Consider the following 12,627-nt stretch of genomic DNA (forward strand, 5'->3'; position numbering starts at 1 on the left):
AGTAGAAAATGTTCGAGTTATAAGCATTCGAAATCTTGCATTTTTTTCCCTCATGTTCAGTGTTTATGTTTTCATTTTACCCCCCATATACTCCGGTTAGACGTAGTCCCACGTCAAAAATGCTTCATTTGGTTCAGTCAGAGTGAACCATGTAACGTATAGGCAGCCAAATAAGTGCCTTTTTTGACATGATTCTTGATGTTTTTTACAATTATTATACGTCAAAGTAGTGCCAGAGAGTAGCTAACATTTCTGAGAACAATATTGAACGAAAAATAAATGCTTTGAAAATTGCAGAGCATTGAACTGCAAGTTCGTTTTTCACGCAATCATATATATGTCACATGGTTCGGTCTGAATTAACACCGACCATATAAGGAACTTCCGTAAGAACATTTGATTCCGACCTGGGCAGATATCTAAATTTTTTTATGTTGAACGAACGACTTTGACTTTGTGTAAAAATTAGCGTTACGTAACATGAGGGGGAGGGAGGTTTGTCTTGCGTTACTTTTTGTTACATAGGGGGGAAGGGGGTTCAAAAACCGCATTTTTAGCGTTACGTAATTTGTGCACGACGTCTTATTACCCCGGCGTGCGAGCCGCCTGAAATAACGAACAGCACAAGCGCATCAATGAATAACCGCGACATCTGCTTTTTACTAGCATTAACCAACGAAGCATTGAGTTTTGACAGCATGAATATCGTACCGTACATACAGTATGCTGTGTAAAGCTCATGATGATTCGAATGATAACCATTTTCACACCAAATAAGCGGTCCCTACCAATTTTCCTAAAAAAAATGGATTTTTTTAAAATTGAAAATATGTAAACTAATGTTTAAAATAAAATATTCACGTGGTGATTTGAGGAGTAGTTATTGTCGATCTGATATCGTATTTATTTCATGCAAACCACGCCATGCGTACTCATTTTTACAGGACGAGTCTTGCAATAGGGAGCTATCATGTACCAACTGTCTAGCGTGAATGGCATCATCGATCCGAGCCACATTTCACGACCATCACATATGATATCAGATGATAAAATTCAGTATCAGCACGTCGTCGCACAAGGAGGACTGATAGCAGTTATCAGACAAGAGAACCACCAACCCAATGTTATCGAAAAATACCATTTTGAAATTTTGCACACAAAAATAATGACCGTGGAACGTTGAAGACGGAAGTTGGCGGATAGTTTTTTTTCGGAAATGTAGAAGAATCATTGGCAATGAGTGTCAGATACAAAAGTTTAACGGAAATCTTGGGATCAGTTGCCGAGAAAAGTGAACAGAAAGTCAGTGGAAAGGATAAGGTGTTAAATATTCAACGAAACCATCAGTATCCTGCTGCGGTTATTCCTGGTGATGATGCAACTGAACCGCGTATTCACAGGTTGTACTGAAATTGTTCATTTGTGTTTATTCCAGAAGGTGAGAGAAAATATAGCGTTAGAAAATTAGTGAGCAAATTTGAGTCACACGCCAGTGGTCATTTCGAACGAAATATCAGCGATAGGTTTTCGTTAAAATCCAAAAAGAATAAAGTGTCCCGAAAGGATGGCGTATCAAAAAAAACAGCGCTCACCACCACAGGTGTGCAGTGTTCGTCAAAGACAGTGTGGTACCTGAGTAGTGATAAGATAGCGGATGATAACAATACATGGTAATGAACTGAATTTTTTTTTGTTTGATCATGCAAAAGCTTTGCGCTCTCTACAATGCCGCCGATAACACGTGCTTACAATTGACTGTTTTGATGTTGTTTTGATGTGTGAATGAAGATATGATTTTACAATAGTGCTACTACGGTTGCGAGGATAATCTATCAAAATTTAATTGTTTTATTATAAGAAGACATCGAATTGATGTTACAATTGGTCGGTATTGCGAGCGCAACTCTAAAATGAAACTTTGATAGCAAATACAATTACTCGGTGTAAGAGAGATCAATCAGGAGATGGGGATTGATTTTGTTCCAAAGTTTGTTAGGAGTGAACGCATGGGCTTGAAGTCAATAATTTATACAGAGTATAATTTTCATACATACAAAAGTGTATAATACAGTAATATTTCCATCCTAATTTACCGATCGTTGATACAGTGAGTGGAGAAGAACTAGCTTCAAGATGAATTTATTTAATGAATTTATTATTTGTTAGCTTATAGGTTAAGTGCCTAGTTGTCTCCACATTGTGTGACTAAACTATTTCGTCACAATATACGGTAAATTTGTATATAATTAAGGAAAAATTAGAATGTAACTAATTTGTAACAATTCTCCGAAATAGTGTATCGCTCAGATTCATTGGAGAATTTATTTAAGTGAATTTCGGGCCAAACGAGAAGAAGTTTACAAAACGTAAGTTAATATAAAAATAGTATAAATTTTGTGAAACTAAAATAACTTAATTCAGACCGGACTATGTGACATTAAAGGGTGTGTCACATCAAATTGCATCACGGAAAAAACGCTGTAGAAATTTAATTTTTAGGAATTATATCTTCAGCTTTCGCTTATAATCAGATAAGAGTGTATAGATCACGTTGGCCATGCTTCACTGTCAATTTTTCGTAAATTTGGAAAAATGTCGTCGAACGAAAAAGAGCGTCGTGAATTAATCCTGTGCACTCATTTCGAGAATCCGGATTTGTCACATCGGGACATCGGTAAGATGCTGGGAATCGTCCAATCCACGGTCAGCAGAGTACTAAAACGATACTTCGAGAACCTAACCATCGACCGGAAGGTGAAGAACGGCAAAAATGAATGCTCCGTCAGTGAAAAAGATCACAAGTGCGTAGTTGAGCAGTTTAGACGTGATCCGAGAAGTTCGGTCCGGGATGTCGTCAATAAGCTGAATTTGTCAAGTTCATTCGTCCAGCGGACCAAGCAGTGGGAGGGCCTGCGTACATACAAGGTTCAGAAGGCTCCTAACCGCGACGAAAGGCAAAACATGGTGGGGAAGACGCGAGCCCGGAAGCTGTACACCGAAATGCTGACGAAGCCGCATTGCCTGGTAATGGACGACGAAACATACGTCAAAGCGGACTTTCGTCAGCTGCCGGGCCTGCGTTCCGGAGGAGATTCGCAAGCAGAAACTATCCAAGTTTGCCAAAAAGTACATGGAGTGGCAAGCGATCTGCTCTTGCGGAAAGCGGAGCGCCCCCTTCGTGATGACCGGCACGGTAAACGGGCAGGTTTACCTTAAGGAGTGCCTACAGAAGCGCTTACTACCACTATTGAAGCAGCACGAGGGCCCGACCATCTTCTGGGCGGATTTCGCTTCGTGCCACTATTCAAAGGACGTGTTGGAGTGGTACGAAGCCAACGGGGTCACCTTCGTGCCAAAGGAAATGAACCCGCCCAACGCGCCGGAGCTTCGCCCAATAGAGAAATATTGGGCGATTATGAAGCAGGCCCTCCGGAAGAACCCAAAAGTTGTCAAATCGGAGGCGGACTTCAAGAGAAAATGGATTTCTGTTCAAAAAAAACTACAACCTGACGTTGTACAGAACCTTATGGACGGGGTAAAGAGGAAGGTGCGAGCATACGGGCTTGGGCTCGAAGTATGAATAAAAAGAAAATGCCAAAAGTTGTTTAATAGTTTTTATTTTACTGTCTAAAATTTTCAAAAGGATCGGTCTACTGGGCGAATTTCTACAGCGTTTTTTCCGTGATGCAATTTGATGTGACACACCCTTTATTATGATTTCGAGAAAAACGAACTTGAAGTTTAGAGCATCTTTACTGATTCAGAATCTGTTCGATTTGTTTATTTAAGATAACCAGAAGGGCTTGAATCGTGTACGCAATGGCACAACTATTTTTGAACGCCCTCACTTCACCAACCTGTAACTATTCTTAATTTGAATATTTTTTCCCGTTCGTTTCTTGTTGTATTGTTGTCCCATTTTATTTATTTTAGGCTCATTAGCATTTTAGCTGTAACAGAGCCAAATTTGAATCGTGTACATGTCACATGTTTATCGTATCTATAATTAGCACATTACACAGTTGCCTTTTTTCGGCGTAAGAGTATTTCCTTCTATACCATTTGCACATGGTACACATTTACACAGTAGCCGTTTAGGCGTAAGAGTTTTCCTTCTGTTCTTCCATTATTCAGTTAGACCGAACAGCGGAGACTGTTGATATGATCATTGTTGAGTTATTTATAGAACAGCAGCCCGATATGTCTTGCAGAGCAGAGCAGTTGTATGGATGAATCGATCTTATTTCGACCGTGGATCGATCTCCATCGCTGATGATCTTAGCGTGGACGTAGTTATTCTATAACAACACAAAGATGGTCATTGAGGTCCCTGAGTTTTGAACTCACGATCGATCGATTACTAAGCAAACGCGCAACCAATGTGGCTACGGAGACCCCCCCTTGTTGTATTGTTGAAAGATAAAGAAACAAATAATGAAATAATGTGTAATAAAAATAATCTTAGTTTTATTTGTTCAGAGCTTGGAAAAAAACGTCCGAAATCAGTGCGTCTATACTAGAAAACACCCTAAAAAAATGGGTTATATCTATGATATAACCGCAAGGTTGACGTGGGACTACAAATGGTTTCAAAGAAACAATTTTCGAATTCAATTGAATTTAATATATTTGCGCTGTGAGACCGTGTTAGGGAAACGCACTCTAGTCTGCACAAAGACAAGCGAGTACAAAAGTACTCCAAGTGCCAATTTTCCCAAGCTCCTTGGATTTCAAATCTGTGTTAAGGAAACACATTTTAGTTGGAACAAAAATGCCCCCTACTTTCATGTATTTGCAATATAGATTTCTCCAACGCTGTTTGGTTTTGAGATCTGTGTTAGGGAACATATTTCGAAGAGAAAAAAAGTCCCCCTACTTTCATGTATTTGCAATTCCGATTTCCCAAAGTCTGCTTGGTTTTGAAGTCTGTGTTGGAGAAACCGTAAATCGGGCCAATCAAAACGAGGCAGTTAGGGCGTTTAGATAACGCTTAACATTTTACAGTTATTCAATTATTTATCTCATGAAAAATAACATTTTATTAATTGCGATAGATGAGTAGAAATATTCCCTATCGATTGATGCAAACATCTTTCCGATCCAGTAGAAAACGTTCGAGTTATAAGCATTCGAAATCTTGCATTTTTTCCTGTATGTTCGTTGTTTATGTTTTCATTTTACCCCTCATATATTCCGGTAGTACCACGTCAAAATATGACATGGCGAAGTCTGTACAATTTCCAAAATTGAAGACGAAGCAATAAAACATTACATTGCATAATAGTCCAGGAGATCGGCTACCATACAAATGAAACACAAATTTCTACATTACTCAAGACCTAATCAAGCTTATTATTGAATGGCGTTAACGTTCCCTGTGGAACTTTTGCCGTCTCAACATATGCATTAACTAGCGTCATTTATTAATACTTAGTTGAGATTTCTTAAGCCAAATAACACGCCTTGAATGTATTCCGAGGGGCAAGCTCTAGGATACGCGTAACCACAGTGCAAGTCGGAAGAAATTTCTTTGATGAAAAATCCACCGACTAGAACGGGAATCGAACCCGAACACCCGGCATGATAATGTGAAACGCTAACCACTCGGCCACGGGTGTACTAACTAATCAAGGTAATACAACCAAATTAAGCATGTGGAGGTTTTAGGGTGCAAAAATGTTTCTATGGTGGTTAGACACTCCACCCACCTCTCCAAGGAGGGCTGCCATACAAATGAAACAAAAATTTCTGCATTACTCGAGAATTAATCAAGCAAATGAAACCAAAATAGACATACGTAGGTTTTAGGGTTCAATAGATGTTTCTATGGTGGTTAGATACTCCTCCCCCTCCTATGGGGGGGGGCTACCATACAAATAAAAAACAAATTTCTGCATAACTCGAAAACTAATCAAGCAAATGGAGCCAAATTTGGCATGTTAAGATTTTAGGGGGCACGAAACCTTTCTATGGGGAATGGACACTCCTCACCCCCTCTAAGGGGAGAAGAGGGGAGGGGTCTGTCTTTATTCTATCATATTTTTTGTATCAAACATCTATTCCATGTAACGGAGAAACATGTTATTTGCAAGTAGTTGAAAAATTTTGATCGAGAATTGTGTCTGAAAATAATCTGATATTATAATGATGAGTTTTGGTAGAGGTACTAGGAATTTTTTAGTAAAAGTTAAATTCAACGGGGTCGATTAGAAGATCAATCAATGAACAGTTCTGCGATTGGTTCTTGGATTGGAACTTGCGCTTAGTAAGAAAACGTGAATGTTTGAAGGTAATGAAAACGAAAAACAAATGCGAGACGAAGTTTGCGGGGTTAACTAGTAGTTTATAAATGAATAGTTTAGTTAGATTAAATTTTTATTGTATAAGTCTTTTTTATTTCTATAAGTCTGAGTTCCTTTATACTACTGGACAATAAATAAATAATTAAAAAAAATCTAGCTCACCTGTAGCGTATGTCAAACCACGTTGAACTCAAACATCAATGAATGCATACATGATACATGGGAGAGAGAGAGAGAGAGAGAGACGAATTCGTTTTTGGGGTAGTCACTTCAAAATGCAATGAAGGAAATTTGACGGGGAAAAATGAAATGAGATCAGATGATCGACACATCAAATTGAAGCCAATGAGTCTTGTTTGAAAAAATATTATACTGGAAAAAAATCGGATTTTGTTTCGTAATTATTGATTGTAATTGTTTTTCAGAGCTTACCTGGTTTTGGGACCAAGGGCGCCATATTTTTTTATATTTTTTTCTCGAAAGATGAGGTTTTTTTACATAACATTATCAGAAAGGTGTTTTTTTTTCGTTTTTGAGTTATGATTTATCAAAGTTGACATGTTTTTAGTTTTCGTTCAATATTCCTATGCGACGGGAATCCAATTCTTATGCATATGTGGTATTTAATGTGGCTTCAAATTGGTATATCGATCATCTGAATCGGCCCGGTAGTTTAAAAATTAAGAATTTTTTAAAAAAGGCAATTTTGGGAAAAAGGGGAAAAATCATTTTTCGGACCATCGATAAATTTTGAAAATTCATAACTTAAAAACAAAAAATGATTTTTAGATATATTATGTAGAAAACTCTCGATTTCGAGAAAAAATATGTAAGCTGTAAAAAACCAATACAATCAATAATTTTAAAATAAAAATCCAAAATTTCTGGAAGTATAACATTTTTCAAAAATTGACTAGTTTGGCTTTAATTTGATATGTCGATCATCTAAACCGGAGCAGTTCAAAAATTAGGAGTTTCTAAAAAAAGTTTTGGGACAAATAAAAAAAAAGATTTTTTGGACCACCATAAAATAGAAATGGTTACACTAACAGAAAAAATAAAAAAAAACATTTCCATCGAACTTCTGGGTGGATTGACACTATTTTGGATTGACGGGGTGGATTGACTTTTTTTGAGTGATTATTTAATCATTCAAGACACTTACTTGTTGTCAAACTATCTTGAAGTTATTGAGAAATTTCTAAACATAATTCTTAATAGATAGTAATATTCACTACTTTGACCCATTGTCACCCCCTATAAGGGGTAAAATTGGATCAACATTCATTTAATCGTAGTTCAGTGAAATTTTAATATTATTCAACAATTCCCTGGACACTCGTAAGTTCATCATTAGAGAACATATCTACGTAATCAGAATTGAGTTTTACTCTGATTTACAGTAGTTGTTCAAGTTGTTCAAAAAACTACCTTTTTTGACCTATTCTCACCCCCATCGACGGTATACGAATCTTTCGGTTTTAGTGTATTTTTTATTGAATTTCAAACGCGGTGGGTCAATATATAAAAATAAACCTTGCTTCGTTTGTCGTTTTGCTTCACGTTCTCTGTGCATTGTAACATTACAGTATTTATTCTACGTATTGTTTGTTAATAAATGAATAAAGGGTGTGTCACATCAAATTGCATCACGGAATAAACGCTATAGAAATTTAATTTTAAGGAATTCAATCTTCAGTTTTCGCTTATAATCAGATAAGAGTGTATAGATCACGTTGGCCATGCTTCACTGTCAATTTTTCGTAAATTTGGAAAAATGTCGTCAAACGAAAAAGAGCGTCGTGAATTAATCCTGCGCACTCATTTCGAGAATCCGGAGTTTTCACATCGGGACATCGGTAAGATGCTGGGAATCGTCCAATCCACGGTCAGCAGAGTACTAAAACGATACTTCGAGAACCTAACCATCGACCGGAAGGTGAAGAACGGCAAAAATGGATGCTCCGTCAGTGAAAAAGATCACAAGCGCGTAGTTAAGCAGTTTAGACGAGATCCGAGAAGTTCGGTCCGGCATGTCGCCAGTAAGCTGAATTTGTCAAGTTCATTCGTCCAGCGGACCAAGCAACGGGAGGGCCTGCGTACATACAAGGTTCAGAAGGCTCCTAACCGCGACGAAAAGCAAAACATGGTGGGGAAGATGCGAGCCCGGAAGCTGTACACCGAAATGCTGACGAAGCCGCATTGCCTGGTAATGGACGACGAAACCTACGTCAAAGCGGACTTTCGTCAGCTGCCGGGCCTGTTGTTCTTCTCCGCAGAGGACAAATTCAGCGTTCCGGAGGAGATTCGCAAGCAGAAACTATCCAAGTTTGCCAAAAAGTACATGGTGTGGCAAGCGATCTGCTCTTGCGGAAAGCGGAGCGCCCAACGGGCAGGTTTACCTTAAGGAGTGCCTACAGAAGCGCTTACTACCACTATTGAAGCAGCACGAGGGCCCGACCATCTTCTGGCCGGATCTCGCTTCGTGCCACTATTCAAAGGACGTGTTGGAGTGGTACGAAGCCAACGGGGTCACCTTCGTGCCAAAGGAAATGAACCCGCCCAACGCGCCGGAGCTTCGCCCAATAGATAAATATTGGGCAATTATGAAGCAGGCCCTCCGGAAGAACCCAAAAGTTGTCAAATCGGAGGCGGAATTCAAGAGAAAGTGGATTTCTGTTCAAAACAAACTACAACCTGCCGTTGTACAGAACCTTATGGACGGGGTAAAGAGGAAGGTGCGAGCATACGGGCTTGGGCTCGAAGTATGAATAAAAAGAAAATGCCAAAAGTTGTTTAATAGTTTTTATTTTACTGTCTAAAATTTTCAAAAGGATCGGTCTACTGGGCGAATTTCTACAGCGTTTATTCCGTGATGCAATTTGATGTGACACACCCTTTATACAAGTTCTTTGTAAAAGTACTATTATTGGTGAGATATTAGCTCCAAAGCAGCTATTTACCTCCAATTTTCCTTATGTTGTACTTAAGTATAATAACCTGCTCAAAATGTATCCCATTTCAGCGAGTCAAACATGAACAGTCCCGCACTGCAAGAAATCACAGACGACTATCTAGAAAAAATATCTCTCCCAGATCCGGACAACATCTGCGATTGCTGCAACGAGTTCATCTACTTGCAATTGACGAAAGAAAAAGCTGAATATTTGAATTCATACGATTCGTAAGTAAAATTATACCAGTGTTGTATGATCTCAATATCAAGCGATTCATTCACAGAGACTTTGAAGAGGACATTAATGAGATCTATACCGAGGCCAGCAATACAACAGTTGCGTTGAAATTTCCTGGAGATTATGTTCACTTTCTGCTTTATGGGTACTATCAAAAAGGATCGAAAGACAATCATAAGGTTTGCGACCACGACGAAGGGTTCGATGATCTGGAAAACACTGCACTTACAAACGACGGAGTTGATACAAGAAAGCCTTGTGAAGATGAGCCGAAACAAACGTAAGATACGTGCAGTTCTATCAACATGAACATGAACATACATTTTTTCTTGTTACAGAAAACTGTCATATCTCATCGAAGAACTATTGATCACCGAGAGGAACTATATTAACACACTGGAGCTTGGAATCACGACATACATAACAAATGTTTTCAGTGAGTCGACCCTTCCTCCGGAGCTATTGAATATGAAATATCACATTTTCGGAAACATCGAATATATTCATCAGTTTCATCAGTCTATTCTATTGCCCAAATTAATTGCTTGTGGAAAGGATGCAGTACGAATAGCGGATGTTTTTTGCAGGCACATAGAGAACGATTCGTTTTACGGTTATGTTCTCTATTCGTTGTATCATCCGAAATCACAACGACTTTATGTGAAGTTTTCTGGGTTTTTTGAAAAACATCAAAATACCAGCGGAGATAAACTTGGTGTCAAAAGCTTCTTTCTCCAGCCGATTCAACGATTACCGAGATATAAACTTATTTTGGATAGTATTGCAAAATCATTGCTCTCAGATAACCAGCCGGATGACCATGATATCCAAACTAAGCTACAGCTGGTGTGCAGAGCAGGAGACGCGATGCAAAACTTCATAAACACAATGAACGAATGTATGGCAGTGAATGACATTGCCGAGTGCGAAAAGACTGAAGATGAAGAGGTCGAAATGGGATTTGGTGTGCTCAAGCCAGTAAATGTGCTGATAGGACAAAACAGTGAAAACCAAACGTTGTTTCTATACCCCAGAAGTGACGACAATCAAGAGAGAAGCAAACCGGTGAGACCGATGATAGCGCTGATTAAAACTGTTGACTATCTTGAACTTTTTTCAGATAAATATCCTCCACCAGGGAAAATTTAGGAAAGTGTTCCCTATGTTCATCAATGATATTCGGCAACGACGACAATATCAAGGAAAATTGTTCGTCTTTGAGCGGTGTGTCATCTATACCGAACAGACTCGTCCCAAGGCATTAACATATCGAGGACATTTTGATCACCTGGAGATTGCCTACGATTTCAGTAATCAGCAAATATTGAAGATATTCTCAGAAAACGATAAACATCACGGAGTTGAGGCGAAAATCAATATTCAAAATCCGGATGCAGCAAATCTGGCAGTGTTGGCTGACCTCTTGCATTCTATCATTGGCAAACGTTCACGAAAAGAGGGATATTTCATAGAGAGCTCAGAAATCATGGCTCTAAGAAAAGCAGATTCGAAGAGAAGTAACAGTTACAGAAGTAGCTTATCAAGCAATGCAAGCAGCTTCAGTTACAACAACACATGTGTCCTCGACACGGTTGAAATTCCACTCGATGCAACGCCTTTTCAAGAAGTTGATCATAACGACAATTACAATTTAACATCCTTAGATCAGATAGTTAATTTTCATCAGTATTACGAGAAAGCTCTGCGAGACGGCGTTACTTTCTACATTTGCTCGCTTCCCTGTGACATGCGTGAACAACTCACGGAATTCTATGATATTTTAAAAGAACTTATGAGCTTTCAGAACAACATAAATTGCCAATTGTTCGAGAACGATGAAAGCGAGAGTTTTCGATCGGAACTCGATCATCTCTGTGATATCTTCCATGACAGCTTAAAGCGGTCTGAGTTCGAAGTTTATCTCCGCTATGTGGAACGATCAAAATCGGCGGAACTAATACTCATGAGTTTTGAGCAATACTTCACTGGCCAACCGAGAGAAGATGATACAATTTGTCTGTCGATTGACTCCTTCCTATCTCTTCCCATTGTATACATCAACAAGTGCTACCACTTCTTCAATGATGTCTGGGAAGATGTGAACGGATGTAGAGAAGAGGTAATTCTCAGAAATACAGTCCTTGATTACAAGATAAACTACATCCATAGCCAGCTATCATTGCTACGCCAACGGGTGAATGAAAACTTCTACATTCGGCAATTCATCATGGATGTTGCTTTCCTGGGCGAAATTGGTCTGGTTCAGTATTCTGAAATTGTGAAGATAGAAGGTTCTTTCGCCACTTATCGATTATTCCTTTTCAAAACGGGACTACTTTGCATGAAGATTAATAGTGAGAAGGTTTGTTATTCAAAATTTTTGACTTTTTCATTAGCAGTAATTTCAACCAATTCTCTTACAGCCTGATGAACCGGAAACTTACAATATGGTTACATTCTACTGCCCATATACCAAGTCCACAGCAAAAATGAGCCGCCGGGATGAAAAAGGATGGTCAATCTATCTGGACGGAAGCAAAACGACTCTTCTTTTTGATAACAAACAGGCGCGTTCTGTTGTCAATGATCGATACACGAAGTTGGCAGATCAAATGCGCGCAACAACAAGAGTGAAGAAGCGAACGTTTTTCAGAGCGCCTGATTAGAACTTAGTGTGATTTATTAAATTTTTATTAAATTTATTTATAAAGCTCGATTCACTTAAAAGTTCAATGCACTATTAATTATAGCCCTGCACCAGGTCCTGGAATACTTTGACAGCGGACCGTTTGGAAAGTTATCCTTCTTTAGGGATGAAATGTTCTGTTGCGATTTTTCAGAATTTAAAATATTTGTTATAGATGGAAACCTGAAGAAGAGAACGAATTTTGAACGTCGGAAATCCGTGAAAATCATTCAATTCTTGTAAGTTATCGTTTGGATGCGTTTCGGTATCAGCACGTTGTCGCATATAAAGAACTGATAGTAACTGTCAGACAAGTTGACGGTTCACTTAATACAATTATGGAAAAATACCATTTGAATTTGCATATTAAAATAACGTTGAAGAATAGAACAATATATAGATCAAATAGTTAATTTACATCGGTATTGAAGAAATGTTCTTGAAA

The 12,627-nt window shown here is 38.6% G+C and overlaps 1 protein-coding gene across 3 annotated transcripts; it reads left to right on the forward strand.

The window, feature by feature from the left end:
• The first annotated feature begins 1,180 nt into the window (after nt 1-1,180).
• LOC129765449 (uncharacterized) lies at nt 1,181-12,398 on the forward strand. 3 transcript variants are annotated; one of them, XM_055765784.1, is made up of 7 exons: nt 1,181-1,369; nt 1,436-1,670; nt 9,328-9,486; nt 9,543-9,776; nt 9,835-10,561; nt 10,617-11,858; nt 11,920-12,398. In XM_055765784.1, exons 1-7 carry the CDS (start codon nt 1,237-1,239, stop codon nt 12,160-12,162), a joined length of 2,973 nt encoding a protein of 990 aa, XP_055621759.1. In that variant the 5' UTR covers nt 1,181-1,236; the 3' UTR covers nt 12,163-12,398. The 3 variants fall into 3 exon arrangements, with proteins under 3 accessions (XP_055621759.1, XP_055621760.1, XP_055621761.1); XM_055765786.1 differs by lacking the exons at nt 1,181-1,369; nt 1,436-1,670 and adding exons at nt 2,156-2,230; nt 2,296-2,366; XM_055765785.1 differs by having other exon boundaries at nt 1,255-1,438.
• The last annotated feature ends 229 nt before the right edge of the window (nt 12,399-12,627 follow it).

This window comes from Toxorhynchites rutilus, chromosome 2 (assembly GCF_029784135.1).
Source record: "Toxorhynchites rutilus septentrionalis strain SRP chromosome 2, ASM2978413v1, whole genome shotgun sequence".
Taxonomy (NCBI): Eukaryota; Metazoa; Arthropoda; class Insecta; order Diptera; family Culicidae; genus Toxorhynchites; species Toxorhynchites rutilus.

Excerpts from the sequence above, each read along its gene's own strand:
- LOC129765449 (XM_055765784.1), top strand. The coding sequence starts at position 1,237 with ATGAGTGTCAGATACAAAAGTTTAACGGAAATCTTGGGATCAGTTGCC. Across the intron at positions 9,487-9,542 it reads TATTTGAATTCATACGATTC|AGACTTTGAAGAGGACATTA; the intron begins GTAAGTAAAATT and ends ATTCATTCACAG. Across the intron at positions 10,562-10,616 it reads ATCAAGAGAGAAGCAAACCG|ATAAATATCCTCCACCAGGG; the intron begins GTGAGACCGATG and ends AACTTTTTTCAG.